Genomic DNA, 22,117 nt, shown 5'->3' with positions numbered 1-22,117 from the left:
CTGATTCACCTAAACAATTTTGTTATGGGCTAATCTGGGACTTCTTTTACAGTAAGATAGCAATGTCTTTTCCACAGCAAATTGAAATACGCAAAGACTATCAAAATAGCGTATATGCATTATTTTGGGTGAGTTGGAGGGTGACCGGGGGGGGGGGTGAGTTCAAACTTTCAAATGGACTCTGAATTTTGACTCGGAAGGGATAGTAAAGTCTAATCTGGATGACAAATATGGGCAATAAAACATAGCAACATCGAATTCAGATTGTTCAAAGCTTCAATTTGTACAAAATTTCTCTTGATTGGTATTTAATAAAAAGCAAAATGGCATTTTGAGACAGACTTTGTATGCCCCTCAGAGCCAGATATTCATTAGCAATATTTCTGCAGTCGTTATCAATTGGGCGTTTATAACATCCTGTTTTGAAAATCATTCAAGTGTTTAAAGGGAGACGATGCACTTCTTTTTCATTTTTCTTACATTTCCATTATTTGTAATTTCTCAATCTCCCTTATCATTCGTATCTTCTCCTTTTTATTTTGTGTGCCAGCATGGTGACAGAGAAAATCCATATCAAGGGATAATTCCTAGCATTACTATTGCTGGAGCTGATAGTGTTTATGAATCAGGGAAATTATACCAAGGTAATTTGCTCATTTTTTTTTTGGTTAATTGGAGGCAGAGACTGAGCAGTTTAATAGCCAAATTGCTTAATTTGACGTAATCCTTTGAGTTTTGACGTTATTCTTTGAGTTTTGAGCTTCGACTTAATTCTTTGAGCTTTAATTCTTTGATTCTTTTGAGATTCTTTGAGTAATTCTTTGAGAAAGAAATCTGGTATTAATCTCCCCCCCCCCTTATTAGGATTGTATAAAAATGATGATAGTTGATTTGTTAATAGATATGTCTATCTATTATCCGTCCATGCGTCATTCCTTGGACAATAGAACCAAGGTAGATGGTCATGGTCTTCTGGACGTGCTGTTCAGTATGTGTAACCATCTATCAAATATAAGAGGAACCTTGCATTCGGGATTGAGCATGGTATTGACGATCTGATTATATCTGTTTTGGCTCAATCGTCATCAAGTATACAGCTGCCCCCGATAATATCATGATTTACCTTAAAAAAGTTATCCAATTTCTTGATGTCCTTAGATTTTGCCAAATCTTATTTGGGTTTTGCCAATTTCATTATTTATGTTGTTCATTTTCGTCTCAAAACTTTTAACACGAGAGTAATCTAATCTTCCATAAAAATAAATGAATGAACCCGGTATTTTCTGAGAACTAACTTTAAACTAAGCATGCAAAACATATATTTTACAGTTTGACAACTCCCCTCTTATTGTCTAAATTAAATAGAAAAAAATCAAATAAATTTTTTTTGAGAAAGCCATTTAGCCAAAAAAGTTAAATTAATATGCAAATTTCGTTTTAGTTATGCATGGACGGTGAGCCAAAATCAAAACCTGCATTAATTCAAAAACGTTCAGAAATTAAATAAAAAAAAAACAGTTTGTTTTTAACTGAAAGTAAGGAGCGACCTTACAACTCAGTGCCCCCTCTTTACGCTAAAGATTGATACTTTCCCGCAACTTTACTATATATAGCAACAAAAAGTTTTAGCGTAAAGAGTGGGGTGTTGAGGAGGGTACAGCCTCTTTCATATACGGAATAATTTCTGTTCTTTTTAAGTTTTAATGTCGCTTCTTACTTTCAGTTAAAAAAAACTTGTTTATTTTATTTAATTTCTTAACATTTTTGAATTAGTGCAGGTTTTGAATTTGGCTCACCGAACATGAATAATTAAAACGAAATTTTTATATTAATTTATTTTTTTAAACTAATAATAACTTCATAAGTTTGACTTTTGTTCCAGTTGTTTAAAAATGACTCTCGAATCACATAGGCTATTTAATTAGAATAACAGTCTATTTTAAAAGCTAAAAAAGAAACTTTAACGTAAAAGCGAGCTATTGAGGAGAGGCAACGCACCTCATATACGTAATATTTTCTGTTCGTTTTAAGTTTTAATTTTGCTCCTTACTTTCGGTTGAAAAAACTTGTTTTTTATTTAAAGGCTGATAGTTTTATAATTTCGGAAAATCCAGCTCCCCATCTATGGAGAATTCCCTTCCCTCAAGAAAAATTTCTTCGTGGAAAGAATTTCCCACGTAACTTAAATTAGTGGTTTTTGCGGAATTAATTTTGTAAGGCATAGTAACAAAACGGCCAAAGGGGTTGAAACTATTTTTATGAAAATGAAAGTCACAAGCAGAGGAATTCTCAAATGACTGAAATGAATGATAGAAAAGATCTTTAAAAGGTATGCGCAAAAATTTATGTTTGTTTTAAGTTTTAATGTTATTCCCTACTTTCAGATGGAAAAATTTTTTATTTATTTATTTAATAACAATCACAAGCCGACGACATACAATATCTTTCGTTTATTATTGCATAAAAATCATAGTTATGAAGATGCTTAAAGGAAAAATTAAATGCTCAGATTCCCTGGAAATAACACAAACAAATTATTGCTTATATTGGCCATTATTTGACAAAATTCGAACTTTAGAGTAAAAAGCAAGGTATTGAGGAGGAGACGAACTTCCTCATATACGTAATGTGAGGGGATTTGCCCCCTCGTCAGTACCTCGCTTTTTACGCTAAAGTTCGAATTTTGTTTCAATTCTTTACGAATGACCCCTGAATCACAAAGGTCGTTTAATTAGAATCAATAGCTCTTTTTAAATTACTAAAAACACTTTATCCTCAAGAGCAAGGCATTAACGAGGGGGCAAACCCCCTCATATACGTAATAATTTCTGTTTGTTTTAAGTTTTAATCTTACTCCTTGCTTTTAGTTGAAAAAAAATTGTTTTTTTATTTAATTTCTGATTGTTTTTAAATAATGCTGGGAAATTCATCATTATTTATGGAAATTCTTCCATAAATTCTTCATGGAAATTCTCTTTCTCCATGAAAAATTCCTCCATGGAAAGATCCTTCTACGTAACCCTCTCCCCCACCAGAAACATTTGTTCCCAAATTTATTTGATTCCCAATAACCAATACTAGGCCATATGTAAACCATGGGCAAAGTTCATAACTTCCAGCCCTTCCCCCGGAAACTCTAGGGGATTAAGTTGTCCTCAAAGACATAATTTTTAGACATTTCTACTATGATGAACAAAATGGCTATCTAAAAATTTTGATGCTGTGACTTTGGGAAACAAATATGGGTGGGAGGGGACCTAGTTGTCCTCCAATTTCTTTGGTCAGTTAAAAAAGGCACTACAACTTTTAATTTCCGTTCGAATGAGTCCTCTTGTGAAATTCTAGGACCGCGGAGTTGATATGATCACTCGTGGGGAAAAACAAAATAAACATGCATCCGTGATCTTTCTTCTGGCAAAAAGTTTAAAATTCCACATTTGTGCAGATAGGAGCTTGAAGCCTCTACAGTAGGGCTCTCTTACGCGCTGAATTAGATGGTGTAATATTTATTGAGATTCTAAGCCTTTTAGGGGGTGTTGTCGTCTTTTTTCGAAAATAGTAAGCTCCATGATGCAAAATGAGAGCTGGACCTGTTTCAGTCACCAAAGGAAAGGCCCTGAAAAAAGTTGGCCCTGAAAAAAGTTGGAACTTCATTGCCCATTCTGGCCAATGAAGTTCCATTCATTGGCCAGAATGAATGGAATTATAACCAAAAGAAACAAGAGCCAAGAGCTCATATGGCACTTGTGACGAGGTTGGAACCTAAAATTAAATTCGGTACTAGAGTTACCGATTTCATCGTCCTAGCACGTTAAGAAGCACCGAAATTGACAAAGCACTAGGAATCCCCCCATTCCCCCAAAGAGATCGGATCCGGTCCGCTTGTGTCAATCACGTATCTGAAACTTGTACTTATTCTCTGACTCGCCAAAGTACTAGAAATCCCCTCAACTCCCCCAAAGAGGGTGAATCCAGTCCGGTTATGTCAATGACGTATTAAGAACTTGTGCCTATTCTTCCCATCAAGTTTCATCCCGATCTCCCCACTCTAAGAGTTTTACCAAGATTTTCGACTTCCAAGATTTCTGTTTCCCCCTGCACTCCCTAGATCCTGAATTGAAAGGGGAGCATCTATGACATGAGATCTTTCTATGTATCAAGTTTCATTTTAAGATCCAATCGCCCATTTGTAAGACAAACATATCCCTATTTTCATAATTTCCCCTCACCTCAGCCCCCCCCCAGATGGTCGTATCGGTGAAAGGACTTTTATAAGGTCAATTTGTGCAGGTCCGTGACATACCTACCAATTATCATCGTCCTTGCACGTCCAGAAGCACTGAACTTGCCAAAGCACGGGAAATCTCCCCCCCCCAGCTCCCCCAAAGAGAGTGGATCCGGTCTGGTTATGTCAATTACGTATCTGGGAAGATACGTAAGACACTCTAAGCATCTTCCAAGATTTCCGGTTCCCCCCTCTGACCTCCCCCCTCTAATCTCACCAAATCCGGTTGGGGTTTAAAATAAGAGCTCTGAGACGTGAGGTCCTTCTAAATAACAAATTTCATTAAGTCAAAAATACCTAATTTTTTTCTAATTTTCCGAATCAACTCTCCCCCCCCCAACTCCCTCAAAGAGAGCAAATCCTGTCTGGTTATGTCAATCACCTATCTAGGACTTGGCCTTTTTCTTCCCACCAAGTATCGTCACGATTTCTCCACTCTAAGTGTTTTCTAAGATTTCCAGTTTCCTCTTCTAACTCTCCCCAGTGTCACCGGATCCGGTCAGGATTTAAAATAAGAGCTGTAAGACACGAGTTCCTTCTAAATATCAAATTTCATTAAGATCCAATCACCCGTTCGTAAGTTAAAAATACCTAATTTTTTCTCATTTTTCCAAATTACCGAATTATGTCCCCCCCACCCCAAATCCCCCAAAGAGAGCGGATCCGGTCCGGTTATGTTGATCACGTATCTAGGACTTGTGCTTATTCTTCCCACTAAGTTTCATCCCGATCTCTCCGCTCTAAGCGTTTTTCAAGATTTCCGGTCCGCCTAAACTCCCTCAAATGACACCGGATTCGGTTGGGATTTAAAATAAAAGGTCTGAATTATGATGTGCTTGTAAATGTCAATTTGCCTTAAGATCGGATCACTCGTTCTTAAGTTAAAAATACATTTTTCTAACTTTTCCGAATTAATCAAATTCCTCCCCCAACTCCCCCAAAGAGAGTGGATCGGTTCTGGTTATGTCAATAACCCATCTAGAACGCGTGTTTATTTTTTCCGCCAAGTTTCATCCTGATCTCTCCACTCTAAGCGTTTTCCAAGATTTCAGGTTCCCCCTCCAACTCCTCTCAGTGTCATCGGATTAGGTCGGGATATAAAATAAGAGTTCTAAGACACGATATCATTCTAAAATATAAAATTTCATCAAGATCTGATCGCCCGTTCGTAAGTTAAAAATACCTACTTTTTTCTATTTTTTCTGAATTAATCGTCCTCCCACTCTCACCCCCCCCCGGATGGTAGAATGAGAAAAACGACTATTTCTAATTTAATTTGTTCTGATTTCTGATACGCCTGCAAAATTTCATCGTCCTAGCTTATCTGGAAGTGCCCAAACAAGCAAAACCGGGACCGACAGACAGACAGAAATTGCCACTTGGTAAATACCAAGTACCATAAAGAAGGCTGACATTATTCTTGTAAATCGCAGCCTTTTCCCTTTCTTAAGAAGAGTACCCGACTTTTTCCTTTTTTTTTGACTCTAGACTATAGGTTAGGTTCTGAGGCTTGTGTCAGCTATTTCATATCAATGTAAGTGTGTGTTAGTTTGACTGATATATTGTTTAAATTGTTTTCCATCTTTGTTTTAAGGAATCAAATAAGTCATAATTGTACAAGCGATTATTTTAGGAGAGTCTATATGTTGCATAACAAGAAACATATCATATTTTATTTTACCTGACTAGATATTTTTAGTTTGGTATAAGTAGCATCTTCTCGACAAAAGTAAAAATATCTTGCTTACTGTAGGCTTTTCACCCTGCTCTCTACTCGAAATTTTTTGCCTTAAATGCCAGGAAAAGAAAAGAAGTGGTTGCATCAGGATCTCAAGCTGGAAGTAGCTCTGGATCAAAAGCTGAGGCGGAGCCAGCCGCAAAAGAAGACCAGGAAGAGGGAACAAACATCAAGTTAACTTGCTTCCCGTTTCAAAGAGACTGAAAGCTGATTTCTTTGAGAAAAAAAGCACCAAGGTTTCTACTGAAAAAGTAACTGAACTGATTCTGGACTACATTGTTGAAAAACTGTGGTCATCGCATACAGTGGAAAGACCAGCTCTCAAATGACTGGTTACAGGACTGGCTTCAACCGTCACTGTTATTTGTAGGAAGATCCTTGGAAACAAGTTGGATGACGAATTAAAAGATCTGGAAAAAAGCCTGAGAGAAACACTAAGTGGCTTGGAGTATATCTGTCTGACTGAAGATATCTGGTCAGCCGTAAAGAAGGGCTTTCTCTGAGTCACTGCACATGTGATCGATCAGGCTAACAATTGGATTTCTATGACCTTGGCTGTACGCCACTTCAAAGGGTCGCATACACATGACAAGATTGTAGAGAAGTTTTTCGAAAATCTTTAAAGAGTATGGTATAAAAAATGATTTGACCAAAGTAAGGGGGATTGTCACAGACACTGCATCAAGCTTTATGAAGGCTTTCAGGGATTTGTAAGAAAAAGGAGCAGGAAGAAGAATAAATCAATGAAATTGAGATTGAGTTGCAGATCTGTATGCATTGCTGGATGAAAGACATTGATTGCTGGATGAGATAACCAAAGTTCATGGAACCAGTCAATCCAGTGATTATGTCGATGATGCACACTTTTGTTTGCCACAGCATTATTGGTGCGCCAGTCATACTCTCAACTTGATAGCTTTGAGTGATTCCAAAGATGCGTTGGCTGACCCGGCTTACAAGAGAGTCTTTTATCCCTTTTCTGGCAAATGCTCTAGTCTCTGGAATTCTCTCAGCCACAACACTAAAAACAGTGATTGTCTTGCAGATGTCTACGAGAAAAAGTTGTCCCGTCCAGTAGCAACATGGTGGAGTTCGGAGTATGATTCACTACGACGAGTAGTTGAATGTCAAAAGTGCTGGAAAGTTAAATACTGTCTGTGATGCGCCGCAAAAGCCATGGGAAAGCCAAACGAAATTGAGTTTATGGAGGAGTACATGACTGTTTTGGAGCCACTAGTAATTGCCTAAACATGCTTCAAGCCGAAGAAAAATGTTTCTTTGGTAACATTTACCTGACAATCAAAAGCCTTCAGAAAAAACTGATGAAGCTCAAGCAGTCTGTGAAGTACACTGCTCCATTGGTTGGTGCACTACTAGATTATGTTGAGCGGTAGTTCAGTTGGAACATGGGTGTGCTGCAAAAACAAAATATTTCCCAACAGCTGGAAAGAAGCACCTGCAACAATGTTGGTTGAGGAGGCTAAAAGGATGAGAACAAGTGATCCTGATGGCGACAATTCCAATCACTTGTCAGGTGATGGTTTCTACTAAATCTCAGAAAATGAGAGCAATTCATCACTGTCTAACTCTGCATTTAACAAAGTGAAGATAGAGGCTCTGCAGTTTCAAGGAGGCAAACGGAGGGACCTTTGCGCTCTTAAGGTTTACCCTCATGAGTAGCAAGTTTTTTGAAAGTACAACTGTATATTGCCATCTTCAGCTCCTGTTGAAAGACTTTTTTCAACTGGAGGATCCATTTTGCCTCTACAAAGGAATTTTCTAAGAGACCTCAGGTTGGAGTGCTTAGCATTGCTAAAAGCAAATTCCCAGTACCAGCATCTCCACCAGACGACAAATCATTACCTTGAGCAACGGAGGCTACACTTCTTTCAATGTTTCTTGACCTAGAATGGTGCAGTTCGGACTAAGTGGAAAAAGAAGAAAATACCCGTTGAAGAATCCCTAGAAGTATCTAGAATCCCGTAATTAGTTACTTTGGTAGACTGTTGGATGACTTACGTCAAGCGGATACATGTGGCACTGTTACTGCCTAAAACTAACTAACGTTCAAAGAAGCAGAGCGCTACTGTCTTTCGTGGGGTTTAATTATTTGTTTAAACTGCATAATGCCTTTATTAGATGACTTTCTTTATTTCCATTATACAACTAGATATGACTTAGCTAGAAATGGTGCTAGTAGAGTTATATTTAAGTAGTACTTGAAGTACTATTTAAGTACAAGTTCTGTACTTAAAACTCAAGTACTGGTTAATTAAATTGTGGTCTGGTACTTAATACTTGATAACTAAGTGCAAAAATCGGAAGTACTTAATACTTGATGCTGAAGTACAAATTTGAAGTACTTGTCACAACTGGCAGGAATATGGTTTTTTGTGGCTAGGTGTCATTAGTTTAAGTGGGATGTCTACGTCTATTGTTGGGGAGGATGTTGAACTTAAAGATACTATGTCCATCCTATTAGTTAATAGACTCAGCTACAATATTTTAAGAACTCAACTGAATAATATCAGCTCATACTTTCTCTTTTCTTGTCAGTGGTTACGTAGAAACCATTCTTTCTTACTACTCAAACAATTCGACGGGAAATATTCTCCTCTTCCCACGACTTCTATCCCCTCCGAAACCATTCTCTTAACGGGAAGCGAATATATCGGTTTATAATCACGGACGTCATCAGCGTAATATATTAAAAAAAAATAACTTGCTGAAAAAGACAATGATAAAAATTTTCAAGCAAGGTACACTTCAAATAACTTTTGAAAGTGTCTTAACGTCTAGCTAGCGTAGGTCTAGCGTCAAGCTAAGACTGATAATAAACTTATTAATTCAAATTATTTGAATTGAATTTGAAACTTCTGAATTGAACAGTTGTTTATTGTAATTATTTGCTTTTTTTGCAGCTAGTTATGTATGGCTTTTGAAAACTGGTTTCATGTTTCTAAGCATGGACGTGTGTGAGCTTATAGGTTTTAGTTTCCTCCTTATGGTATTACAGTCATTAATCCTGTTTCATTCATTTTATTCCAGTCACTCTACAGTCTACTGAACCTTTCGATGCACTCTTAGTGACAGGCGTGCAGAAACTACTAAATCAGTTCCCTAACACAGCCTTTGGAGGTCTTCCAGGACTGCCTGTAAGTAAAGATAATTATTTATCTAATTCTGTCTTTCCCAAACCCTGCCAATAATTCTATGTCAAAACCTTGATCATATCAAACTCAAAATTGGAATCTTATTGGATCTTATCCTAAGGGGCCATCCAGTTTTTTAAGGTTGGTTTTGCGTTTTCAGTAAAGGATTAGTTTTATAGATCTATAGATATTAGAAAATTTCACTAGTAAGTTCATTTAGGTTAGTTATAGTTATATAGACATTTATTACAGAAAAGCCATAGGCCATGGCGACACACAAACTGATACTCTTACCACTCAAAACAAGAATTCAGCCATGCATAGAAAACAAAATAGAAAAATAAACAAAATAACAAATTACATGCATAAAACAACATTTTAAGCTCTCCCCTATCTCCCTCTTCCTCTTATTTTTTCTATGTGTCATTCCCATTTGTACCCGTTTATGAAACCAACGACCCACTTGACCCCGCCTCACTTAGAAAAATATTTCCTTAAATCCAATAATGCAGGGCAAAGGATCAGAAAGTAAGCAAATTCTCGCCGACTTCTCCACACATGGGGTAGGAGTATGATCCATCCATAGAAAGATTCTTTTCTGTTTCCTCGGTTTCGGGTTGGCGGATTTCAACTGCTTCTTCCGTGGCCCACCATTCAAAAGTAATGCATCCTCTTCTTCTGTGGGGATGATGTTGTCGATGTCTTCAAATTATTCATCTTCAAGAGGACCTGGCCTGAAATGTACTTCAACTGTTCTCAGAACGTCATTTACAATCAGAGTCGCCGTGCCATCGTCATTTCCTTTAGCTTCAACAAATGCTTCATCAGGATAAAGAGACAGGACAACTGTCTTAAGTATGCCTCTCCCAATGGGACAATCCTTTTCTATGTAGCATAAAATATTGTATTCACATGCCTACCAGCACAGAGGTGGAAAAGGCGAGGCGGGGCATTATAAGCCTAGCCTTAAAATTTCTTGGGGTAATGGGAGAGAGGGGTTGACAAGTGGTAACAGGAGATTCGTTTTCAGCAATTTTAAATGGTAATATTTTTCTGTTCCTATTTATATACAAAGGCTCAGTGTACTTCAAAATAGCTTTAGAATGGATTTAAACATCAGAGAACTCTATTACAGAGCTCGCGGTGACGTCAGACAAGTAGAAGATCAAAGGTCACACAAAATTTTCATTCATATCTACAGTAATATTCCTCTCTGTCCATCTCAAATTCAGCATCAAAAATATTGATTAGAACTTATTCAACAAAGCTACATTCCATCGAAAAATCGACTAAATATTATTTTTTTTCCAGAATTACTCCCTTTTAGATTATATCCTCTATAACTATTTCCTTCTTTCCTCATGAGCTAGAAAAATGTTAGGCCTCAACTGGACAATAAAAGGCTGACGTCCATTATGATCATATTCAAATTCATCATCATATTCACAGTATCCTCATAATGTCCATCATGTTCAGATTGTTATAGAGTATGATACTCCCTTTAAGGCCCAAGACATACTTTATGTTTGTTTTACTGAGAGTTTCTTGGAGGTGTATAGGATAGTATTTCGACTTGCAGAATGTGCAGTAAATAAAAACACTCAATAAAACAAACGTCGACTGCAGCAGTGCAGCCATCTGTCTTCAATACAATAAATGAACGTCAAAATACAAATTTTTTTTTAACGTCTAAGTCGATATTGTACACACTTGGCTTTTTTTTCCCCCGCTGACGGCTACCGATGAAAGAGTGTGTTCGCAAAGGGAATATTAAAAAAAGATAAACTAAATTGGCAGTCATAAATGAATTTCTTTTTTTGAGAGGTTGAGGGCAATTAGAAAAAACCGAAAAAAAACAAACTGCAAGATAATTTTATTAGAAGTTGCCAAGAAATTCAAGAAAGTTTTAAGTGTCGGGAGTTGGACCCAAATTATGCCTTAACTTCGACACTAAACAATTGAAAGTCTATCTATCATAAATGGAAAAAATAAGTGTTAATCCAATTTATGGTCCCTAAACTAAATACAATTTAAACAAAATTTGTGATTCATTTGTATTAAGAAAGTTTCTCCCTATTGGTTTCCGAATAGCTTCTAGTTTAACTGCTCCCCCCCAATTCTTGTACGTATAATAAATTCATACGAATATTGTGGTATACTATTTATTTTTCAATTAGTATGGGAGGGGGGGGGCAAACTTGTCGTTTTTTCAATAATTTTCAGTGAAAATACAAAAATTGGTTTTATTGATTTGATGAACCCAAATAAGTCTATTTTTTTGTTTCCTCTTCAATCGACGGTGAAATAATGTTAATGCAAGAATTTATTCTCTATTGAAGCTACATACAACACATGGATGCAATTTCTTGCTGCACAGTTTCTGTGCAGCAAGACCATGATGTATGGTCTCATACGACCTATCCTATGATCTAATTATGATCTATTATGAAAATGTATGATCTATTACGACTGATGTTGCGACGGTAGAGTGTTTACCGCCCACTGTGTACGCACAAGTATAACAACGGCAAACGAAACGCCCGGTAAAAAGAATGCAAGGTAAAACAAACGCTCAATAAAAAACGCCAAGTGTGTCTGGGGCCTAAGGTTAGTAGTTAGTCTGATTGTTTTGACCACAGCTTAGATACCAACACAGTTATGAAAACTCCTATCTTGCCCATGTGAAGCTTTTGTTACTGAGCTCTTAACTTGGCGCCTCCTGCAAACCCGTGCTCCGACGCGTAGATCGTACTACAGCACCATAGGCGGGAAAGCAATTTTGTTTTGTTGCATACACAGCTTAGGTACCAATACCAGTTTCCTGTTACCAATTAGATACCAATACCAGTTTCCTGTCTCCAGCCGCTAGCATGGCTACCGCGCACGGTGTCCCTAAAATAAATTGAGTTTTCATAACTGTATTGGTATCTAAGCTGTGGTCTTGACATTTGCTTCTTATTTAGGTTGGAGGAAGTAATGCTGGTAATTTGTGCTCTCTTGTATACTCACATCAAAGCAGACGTCTACAAACAAAGGCAAATTTTTTCTGGCAGGCACCACCTAAAGGAACAGGATGTGTGGATTTTATGTGAGTCCAAGTTCAGTTTTAAACAAGTATTGAGGTAAAATAGTTTTTTCTTCTTATTGGCGTAAAATTTTGTGGTAAAGACCCAATCCGGTTTTGCATTACTTTTACGGAAAAATAAACATTCAAATGGGGATAAATCCATTTATTAGATAGTGAAAACAGATAGAAAATTCTGGATATTTCGACCGCATATACGAGATTGTCATCAGCAGACATATTAAAGCATTAAACTTAAAACTAACATATTTACACAAAACAAAATAATTACTTCCGATTTATTCAGTGGATTTTTCTGAAAGTTCAATAACTGGGTTCATCCAAAGTATTGAGCTTTAAACTTTCTTCTTAATATTGCCTAAATATTCTAAGCTGAATTTCTAATGAAGGTGTCAAAATATTCTTTGTCATAGAAGATCTTGTTCGTCATTGAAAGGCAGTGTGCTCTTGGAACAAAAAAATATTTAACGTATTACGTCAAAAATGCGTTCTTTTTTACTGTCTCAAAGTTTGATTGCGTGTATTACGTGTAAATATTGCTCTCATCAAAATAATGCGTAAACGACGGGGGAATAATGCGTAAAGGTAACAGCGGAGGCATAATGCGACAGGCATGCGAGAACATGTCAGAAAATTAATCCAATCGGATTAAAGTAAAGTTTTTACTCGCAAGTGTTGCATATTAATGTTTTTTCTTTCTCTCTTGGGCTTCGGCATTACTCTATATCTGTAAGATCACTATTTTTTTGCTCTCTTTGTATTGAGAATCATATTGTGGCTACTGTATAGTTTTAAATAGATTTTCAATGAAGATAATCCGGATTTTAGTAATCCCAAACCACTGTAACCGGGTTAAATCGAAGGAAAAAAAAGCAAAAAAGGGAAAAAAGAGTAACAAAAGAGAAAGAAAAAAGAAGAAGTCAAAAAGAAAAAAAGAGAAGTACCCAAAAATGTCTCCACTCCCGCGTTTATCTCGGAATGCTTTGTTATTTTCAGCCATTTTATTGCATTATCTTACTATTCTCTTTGCTATTACCCTCCTTTCTACTTTACTACTCTTTTACAGCTTTCTTTGTAGAAAAGAGAAAAAAAAGAGATTACACTTCTATTTCTCTGTTAATGAGTGTGGTTTTATCTATTAAATTGTTTCTGTGACGTATTTTTCGCAACCAATCACGTTGTTCCTCGGCCCGCTTTTTTAAAAATATGCATCAAATAGTCTGATGGGTAAGCCTGGGACTATTTTAAGACACTAAGAAGAACTCAAAACCTAGTTAGTTACTTGGTGTTAAGTTTCAAGAAAGTACAAAAGGACGAGAAGTCTTGGAGCCACATAGTTTTCTACAAGTAAATTCTCTGTTTCTCTGTAGGTGGAATTACGGTGGCTGTATCGGTGGTGAGTAGAGCTATAAAGGGGAAAACGCGTAATTTAGTTGATTTATTAATGTAGGAAATGTGTTCCTATTATTGTGGGAATATTCAACAAACACCTAATTTCTCGTGTGCTGGATTGATACCCTTTGGGGCGAGAAATGTTTTAGAATAGACTCAAAGAGTTTTTGACAGCTTGGAAGTGAAGTAAGATTTATTTTACGAGGAAGTTCGAGAGGCAATACGAAAAGGGTTAAAAGATAATAAGACCCGGAATGGTGATAGTGTAGTAGATAGTTTTTCTTAACATGGTTGTTGTGAAGTTTGAAACAAATTACTGAAGACTATGAATATAATTTCTGAAAAAGGGGAAGTACCTAGCGATTTCAGGAAAGCTTTTATTAAACCCCTCTGTAACAAAGGTGGTGAGAGTGAGTGTGGTAACTATAGAGGTATTGGCTTAGTATAATAATACTTTTTGCGGTTTTAGACTTTTAGAGATGCCGTAGATAAGGATTTAGGAGAAAAACAGCAAGGTAATAGGTAAGAGAGGTAATAGGTAAGGTAATAGGGTAAGGGTAATAGGTAATAGTTAATGTTATAGGTAAGGGAGGGGATACTTCGACCAAATTTTTATTATTATATTTAAAATTGGAAAGTGAGGTATCACACCCCTTTAGTCCTCAGTTTTATAAATTATGAGCCAGCGTCTGAATCATCCGGCATAATAACTTTAATATCTATGATATAAGGGATAACGGATATGGGATCAAGGATATGGGATAATATCTATGGATATGGGATAGCTTCTGTCCTTGTGTGGTGTTGAATCAAAACAAACAAGTTTTTCAACTGAAAGTAAAGAGCAGCATTAAAAGTTGAAAACGAACAGAAATTATTTTATACTAGCTGTTGGGGTGGGGCTTCGCGCCACCCCAACACCTTGTTGGTGGGGTGTTTCGCGCCCCCCAAGCCCCCCCCGCGCGCGTAAATCGTTACGCGCCATTGTAGTTGTGTCCCTGTGTCTCACCTTTGAATAGATATATATATATATATATATATATATATATATATATATATATATATATATATATATATATATATATATATATATATATATATGTTTTTAACTACGTAAAACATGCGAATATACAACATTCTTCGCTGTCCCATTGTCTGTGCATATAAATAGATTGTCAGGTTTACTGACTCTTGAACATGCAACATATAGTTGCCCATGGGAAAAACAATCCGTATTCAGATCTATACCTCATTATTCTAATGATGTGTCCCTGTGCCCCGGTCGTCATTTATATTACCTGTGTCCCGGTCTTCATTTGTTTCCCGGTGTCCCAGTTTGTAATTTCTCTTTGAGTGTCCCGGTCGTCATTTATATTCCCTGTGTCCCGGTGTCCCGGTCGTCATTTGTGTCCCGGTGTCCCGGTCTGCAATTTCTATTCGAACAACCCCTGTGTCCCGGTCCCGGTCGTCATTTATATTTCCTGTGTCCCGGTCGTGATTTGTGTCCGGGTGTCCCAGTCTGTAATTTCTCTTTGAGGTTCCCGGTCGTCATTTATATTCCCTGTGTCCCGGTCGTTATTTGTGTCCCGGTATGTAATTTCATCAGTTGACAAACATGACGTCAGTCGACAAACAACTTCATGACGCATACAGCTCAATCATTATAATGACGTCAGTCAACAAACATGACGTCAGTCGACACACAAACATGACGTCACTCGACACACACACACAGACAACTTATTTTTATATATATAGAAGATAGATGCGAGGGGAGCTACCCTCTCCTCAATACCTTGTTCTTCCCACTAAAGTTTTTAACACTTTAAAAAAAGCTCCTTATTTTAATTAAACGGCCACGTGTTTCAGAAGTCGTTTTTAAAGACTTGGAATAAAAAGTCAAATTTTCGTACAAATAGCGAGGCGTTGAGGAAGGGCTCCCCCTCAAATAACGAAAATGTTCTGTTCGTTTTAAGTGCTGCTCCTTACATTCAGTTAAAAAACTTGTTTTATTTATTTAATTTCTGTTGAATATTGAATAATTTCAGGAAATCCCACCTGCGTGGAAAGTTCTCCCGAAAAATTCCTCGATGGGAAACTACTCCCGCGTAAATCTTCTTCTCCCCAAGATAATCCCTCCTGGACAATTATCTGCTGAAATATTTCCTGGGGAAAATTCCACCTGAAGAATTCTCCTTACTTTCATTTGGAAAAAGCTTGTTTTTATTTAATTTCTGATCATTTTTCCAATCATACCGGAAATTCCACGTTCGTGGGAAATTCCTCCCTTCCCCTTCCCCATGAGAAAGTTTTCCGTGGGAAATTTATCCCACAAAAAACTCTCCCATGGAGAATTAATCCCGCAGACAATCCTCCTCCCCACAAAAACATCGTCTAGACTGTTCTAGCCCCTCAGAAAATTTCTCCTGGCTAATATCCCCCAGAATACCTTCACGTGTAAAATTGAGTCACCAAAGAGAAAGTAAAGTAGATAAAAAAGAATTTCATATAGAAATTTTTGCAAATCCCCCCCAGCCTCTAAATGTAAAATAACTCATGGAATATTTACCCCAGAAACATCCCTCCCTACAGAGAAATCTTCCCTTTGAAAAATACCCCACCCCCACAGAAACCCACGCTTCAAAAAAAAATATGTCTGTTTAATTCCCAATAACAAATACTGTATGTAAACGATAGGCAACTTTCTTAACTTACGGCGCTTTTCCTCAGGGACTTTTCGACTATGTTGAACAAAATGACTATCTCAAATTTTGGTTGTGTGACTTTGGAGGAGGGGGCGTGGTAGCGGAGCTAGTTTTTCCACAATCTTTTTGGTCACTTTAAAATGGTTTTAGAACTCTATTTTCCCTCTGAATTAGCCCTCTTCCCATTTTATGGGACCATTGGTTTAATACAATTACTCATGCGGAAAAAAAAGAACAAAGAAATACGCATCCCTTATTTTTCTTTTGGCAAAAAACACAAGATTCCACACTTTTGCAGATAGGAGATTAATCCCTCTCCAATGTTCCACAGGGTGTCCGCAAAGTCGTGATACACACAAATTTTGATATTTTATTTGACATTTTTGTACGATTGACATGATATGATATGATGATATGACATGATATGATATGACACGATATGATATGATGTGACATGATATGACATGATATGATGATATTGACATGATATGATGAATATGATATGATATGACATTTTTGTAGGAGCTTGAAACTAATGAAGTATGGGTCTCTGGTACGTTGAATATGATGGCATGAATTTCATTAAGATTCTTTGAATTTCCGAGGGTGTTTTCCCCCTGTTTCAAAATCAGGCAAATTGCTTCAGGTTCATAATTTTTGATGGATAACTCTAAACTTGATGAATCTTATATATTTAGATTCAGCATAATAAGCTGATTCTTTTGATGTATCTACTGGTATGTTGATAGTCAAGAAAATTTTTTCTGACTCTTTGCTTTTTTCAGTAAATTTTCCGTTTTCAGAATTTTGGTTACTACTGGGCGATAGTTAAGCATGGTTACTATATATAGTAAAGCATGGTTCAATATCCACTTGTATAGATTTTTTTATGGACTTTGTCTCAAGGAAAACAGCAAAGGTTATGGGAGAGCATGGTATAAAATGAGAGAGTGAAATTCTCCTAGAATTACATTTTGCTGAAGATTTGATCGAAATTAATAAAATAATGCTTTTAACTAATATGGGCTGGTATGGGTTTGTGCGGAAACCTTAAAAACTAAGCTTAGAAGTGTTATAAGGGTGTATGAAAATGTGAAAACAAGATTAATGAGAAATAAAAGAGAAAAGAACTTGTTTAAAATTAAATGAATTCTTTTGACTAGTATCGCTTGATGTAGGAGTATAATTAAAGCTGAAAAACTAAGATTAGGACTGTTAAAGGAGGGTACAAAATGTAAAAAAAACAGATTTTCGAACTATAAAAACAAGGAAAGAACACAGGTGGCCCAAAAGTGTAAAAGGGCCCTTGACATGGTCGGATATAATCAATAAAAAATAGACTTAACTATGAAATTACAAAAAAGTCGTAAACTAAAGAAAATCGGATAGTAAATTGAATGGGTTTTTGGAGGTCTTGAGAGTTTAGTGTTCAAGAATAGGTTTGAAAATTAATGCTATGAAAACTAAGTAATCTTGAACGGGAATAGATTAAGCGTTAGCAGTTGACGCTCGGTAACGAGAACATCGATCAACTGGATAGCTTCAATTACCTGAGTAGTATTATTAATAAAGATGGTGGATGCAGTGAAGATGTTAATAATAGAATAACAAAAGCCCTGAGTCTGAAGCTCTAGTGCCCCTAGTAAGAGTCGAAAGTGATTGCAAGGCAAAAAGCCCTCCCACGCCCTCTTTTCCCCGAATGTTCCCGATTACAATTTTGAGAGAGCCATTTTTTTTCAAAATAGTTAAAGATCAGATAACAAAAACTCCGTGGTAGACACAACCACCCATAGCCTGGGGGCAAGTCTTGTAAATTATGCCCAGGGGACATTTAAGGCTTTTATTGAAGCGACGGTCATATTAACTTCGTAGGGGCTCATGCGATTGGGAATCGGAAGCTCTAGCGAACTTTTTAAGAATCAAAAATGATCGAAGGACAACTAACCCCCCTCCCTCGCACTCTTTACCTGAAATAAATCCGATTGAAATTTTGAGATAGCTATTTAGTTTGAAATAGTCCAAAGATCACGTTAAAATTCCTCCGAGGCGGACACAGCCCCCAAAGCCTGGAGGTAAGGCTTGCAAGTTATTCCTTGGGGGCATATAAGATTCTTATGGAAGGGGTAGTCGCATAAACTTTGGAGGATTCTAATTTAATTGCAAATTGAAAGTTCTAGTTCAATTTTCAAGGGTCAAAAGTGATTAGATGGCATGTAGCCCCCCCCCTCCTGCACCCTTTTTCCGAAAATGCATTTGATCGAAATTTTGAGATAGCCATTTTGTTCATTGTCAAAAGATTGTATATTAATACTGCTTTGGTTGGCACAAACCCCAGCGCTTGGGGGCGAGGGTTGCAATTTATAACTTGGGGCATATAAAGTTTTTATGGAAGGGGAGGTCGTATATCGTTTGGAGGTGGCTCACTTGATCGGAAATTAAAAATTCTAATTCGCTTTTTAAGAGTTAAAAATCATCAGAGGGCAACTAGCCCTGCTCCCTGTCCTCTTTTCTCCAAATGCATCCGATTGAAATTTTGAAATGACCATTTTGTTCAAAATAGTCCAAAGGTCATGTAACACTGTCTCCGGGGTTGATGCAGTCTCCTAGAGCCCGGGGTTAAGGGTTTTAAGCTATACGTCTATAAATAAGGGAAGTAAAGAGCCATATAAACTAAAGAGCAGTAGACATTAATTCTTATTATTGTTCAAACTCAAAAAGACCAGAAATTACTATTAAAGAATAAATGAAAACCAAAACGAACAGAAATTAAAATTAATCACATAGAAAAATAAAGATAACAGCTGCAAATATATTTGAATAAAAAATTCTCAAATAGTTTCAATGTTTTATTATGCATTTATTATTTTCTCCCAGAGGCACTTCGTGAGGAAGGAATGGCCATATAAACTTCAGAGGGGGTCCATTTGATTGGAAATCGGAAGTTCTAGCTTCCGTTTTAAGAGTCGAAAGTGATCGGTGGGCAAGTAGTCCCCCTTGCTCTTTTTTCCCCAATGCATCTGATCAAAATTTTGAGATAGCCATTTTGTTCAAAATAGTCCAAAGTTCAAATAACTGTGCCTCCAGGGTTAGAAAAAACCTACCGCTCCAAGAACAAGGGCGGCTATTGTTAACATGTAATGGTTTTATTGAGGGGTAGCCGATACATACCACCCGATCACCATTAAAGCACCAATGACGCAGTAGACTTTAGACTCTTACAGCTAGGGAAAGAGGCAGTAGCCAAACTCTTGTTTGTAGTGATTTTTGTTCGTTTTACATTTGTTTCATTTGTAAACGTTTATGCGGAAAATTTTAACGAGAAATGAAAATTGTAATCAATCATTTTGATAATTTGGAAAATAGTATTTGAAAACACAAATTTGATCCTTCATCAGATCCAGATTATTTTATCAGATTCATTATAGGACAGGAAAATCGCTATTCAGAGCTTTCAGGCTTTCTAATTTCAAATATTTTTGCCTTAAATCTTAGAACCTGGTCGATTAATCATACAAATTATCATTGAAAATTAAACACAACCCAACTCACCAAATTAAGTAGAAGACACAGTTACTGGCGGTGCAGGTGTGCGTAGTTTAATTTGTATTCACAGGTGTGACTGCTCTATGAACCTTCCAGGAGGCAGCGCTGGTTCAGTAAAATTGAAAAATTGTTAGTTACTTTAAAATTTACTCTAAAATTGTTAGTTACTTCAATTAATAGTTACTATTGATAGTTACAGTAAAACCGAAGGGTTGACAGGAGTGGTCATTACTTCAAAGATGCTTCTGCAACTTTCATTACCCTGAGGGTTTTCCTTCACAGTTATGTCCAAAATTAAATGTAACTTTTTAAAGAATCATAGTTATTCAGACTAACTGAGGGATGAGACTAAAAAAATTACGTTCACCAGTTGCCTCAATTCATGAAAGTGTATGGGGATGGGGGCAATGTTTTTTTCCAAAATCAAGAAGGGGAAATTTTGTTGTTTCTTCTTCAATTTTTTCCGGGAAAATACCAAAAAGGAATTTTAATAAAATTTCTCCAAAAAACACATTTCTCAAAGTTACGGGTGGGGGAAATCTATAGGGGTAAATATTCTAAAAGGTAAAAATTTCTAAACAAAACCGGGAGGGGGTATGCTTCTAGAGGGAGAAGTGGCGAATGCAGCCTATGGAGAGGCTAGAAATGAAGAATAATATGATTAATTTCTTTTGTCAATTTCTCTCCTTATTATAATTCTCAAAAAATAAATCGTTCACTTATTTGTCTCTAACTTCTAGTTAGAGACTTTCTAATTTCTAAATCTTTTCTTCTAGAGTAACACTAGTGCGGGAAATGAGGATCGTAATGAAAGATGTGAAAGTGCATGAAATATGTGAAAAAGAAGAAGGGACGGCCGTTCTACCTCCAGTCATTGAATCAGACGGCTCATGGATCTTCCTCAAAGAAGGCTTTGAACAAGAAAACCCTGGGTATTATTCGTAAGTATCATACTTGCAGAAAAACAATTTGTTCACTGCTCCATACAAGGCTGTATCCAGGGGGTAAAACACCTGGTTTGAATCCCCCCTCCATATTTTTACAAGTCGTAAAAACTTGAAAGAATCCATGTAAACAACTTTTTGATGCGTTTTTTATTTTTTTGAAAAGCTTCTCCTGAAACACCCCGAACAAAAATCCTGAATACTCTTTTGGCTCTATGATGTCAATCTATTACCCAATATTTTTATTTGCTTAAAAATCAAAGAAGATTTATTTGATAAGGAGTAGTTAGATAGCGTAGCCTAATAAAATGTTTGAAAATATTAAGGGGATTAGGTGGGGGAGTACGCAGGGGGGGATTTTTGTGTTACTTCTTATTGAAATTGTCAAATAAATATTTTTTCATAACCCGCCTTCAAAATACCTGGCAGCAGCCTGGCATTAGGTGCGGATAGCAGAGTAAGTAAGTTTTTGAAATATTGCGGTTACAAAATTACCGATGAAATACTGAAAATTATGAAATCATTTTAACACAAGGAAAGTACCAATACATTATAGGAAAAGTTTTATTAAATCCCTTCATAAAGGAAGGTGATCAGAGTAAACATAGAAATTACATAGGTATTAGATAGATTACGATGGGAAGCATATTGCTTGACATGATGCTTATCAAATTAATTGAAAAGTACTTTCCGAAAAAAGTTTTTTAAGCAATAGTGAAGGCTGTATTAAACTTAAGATTAACAGAAATGAATTCCCATAATAAATTCAAACTCGAAGTTACCAGACATTACTATTAACGAATAAATGAAACCCAAACCGAATAGAAATTAAATAATCAATCATAGCAATCAAACATACAGTAGGAACAAGTATAAATGAATAAATAAATCTTAAAATGATCAAAATCTCAATCGGATATGCAAATAAATCTTTAAACGAATGAAAACTACTTCCCCTTCCCCTAACTGTATAGTCCTACTGTATAGGCCTACTGTATCATTTACGCTTTACTGAAAACGAATTATATTACAAATGTTTTCTTTTGTACTTGCAACATTTTAAGTAAAAATAAGAATTAATATGAAATAAAATCTTGTATTGCTGAGCTTTCGACATTCAATATCATTATTATCTATATATTAAATATTCAGTTTCATTTAACTAGTTCTTTCCAAGGACTGTTCAAGACACAAACAGTTTTCAAAAGAATTATTTTACAAGTATTTTCTTTTTAATTATTGCAAAATTAAAAATAAAAATAAAAATTTGAGC

The 22,117-nt window shown here is 36.3% G+C and overlaps 1 protein-coding gene across 3 annotated transcripts in view; it reads left to right on the top strand.

The window, feature by feature from the left end:
- Nucleotides 1-452: 452 nt before the first annotated feature.
- The window catches only part of LOC136035685 (reelin-like), a 538,294-nt gene continuing 516,629 nt past the window's right edge, over nucleotides 453-22,117 (top strand). For all 3 annotated transcript variants that reach the window (XM_065717615.1, XM_065717614.1, XM_065717616.1), the window contains exons 1-4: nucleotides 453-644; nucleotides 9,072-9,178; nucleotides 12,139-12,263; nucleotides 20,677-20,841. In XM_065717615.1, the coding sequence (XP_065573687.1) occupies nucleotides 455-644; nucleotides 9,072-9,178; nucleotides 12,139-12,263; nucleotides 20,677-20,841 (587 nt within the window). In that variant the 5' untranslated portion in view covers nucleotides 453-454. The remainder of the gene's footprint in view (nucleotides 645-9,071; nucleotides 9,179-12,138; nucleotides 12,264-20,676; nucleotides 20,842-22,117) is intronic.

Source organism: Artemia franciscana, chromosome 14 (assembly GCF_032884065.1).
Source record: "Artemia franciscana chromosome 14, ASM3288406v1, whole genome shotgun sequence".
Classification (NCBI taxonomy): Eukaryota; Metazoa; Arthropoda; class Branchiopoda; order Anostraca; family Artemiidae; genus Artemia; species Artemia franciscana.
The sequence above is the reverse complement of the archived record's forward strand: the minus strand, read 5'-3'. Positions and strand labels throughout refer to the sequence as shown.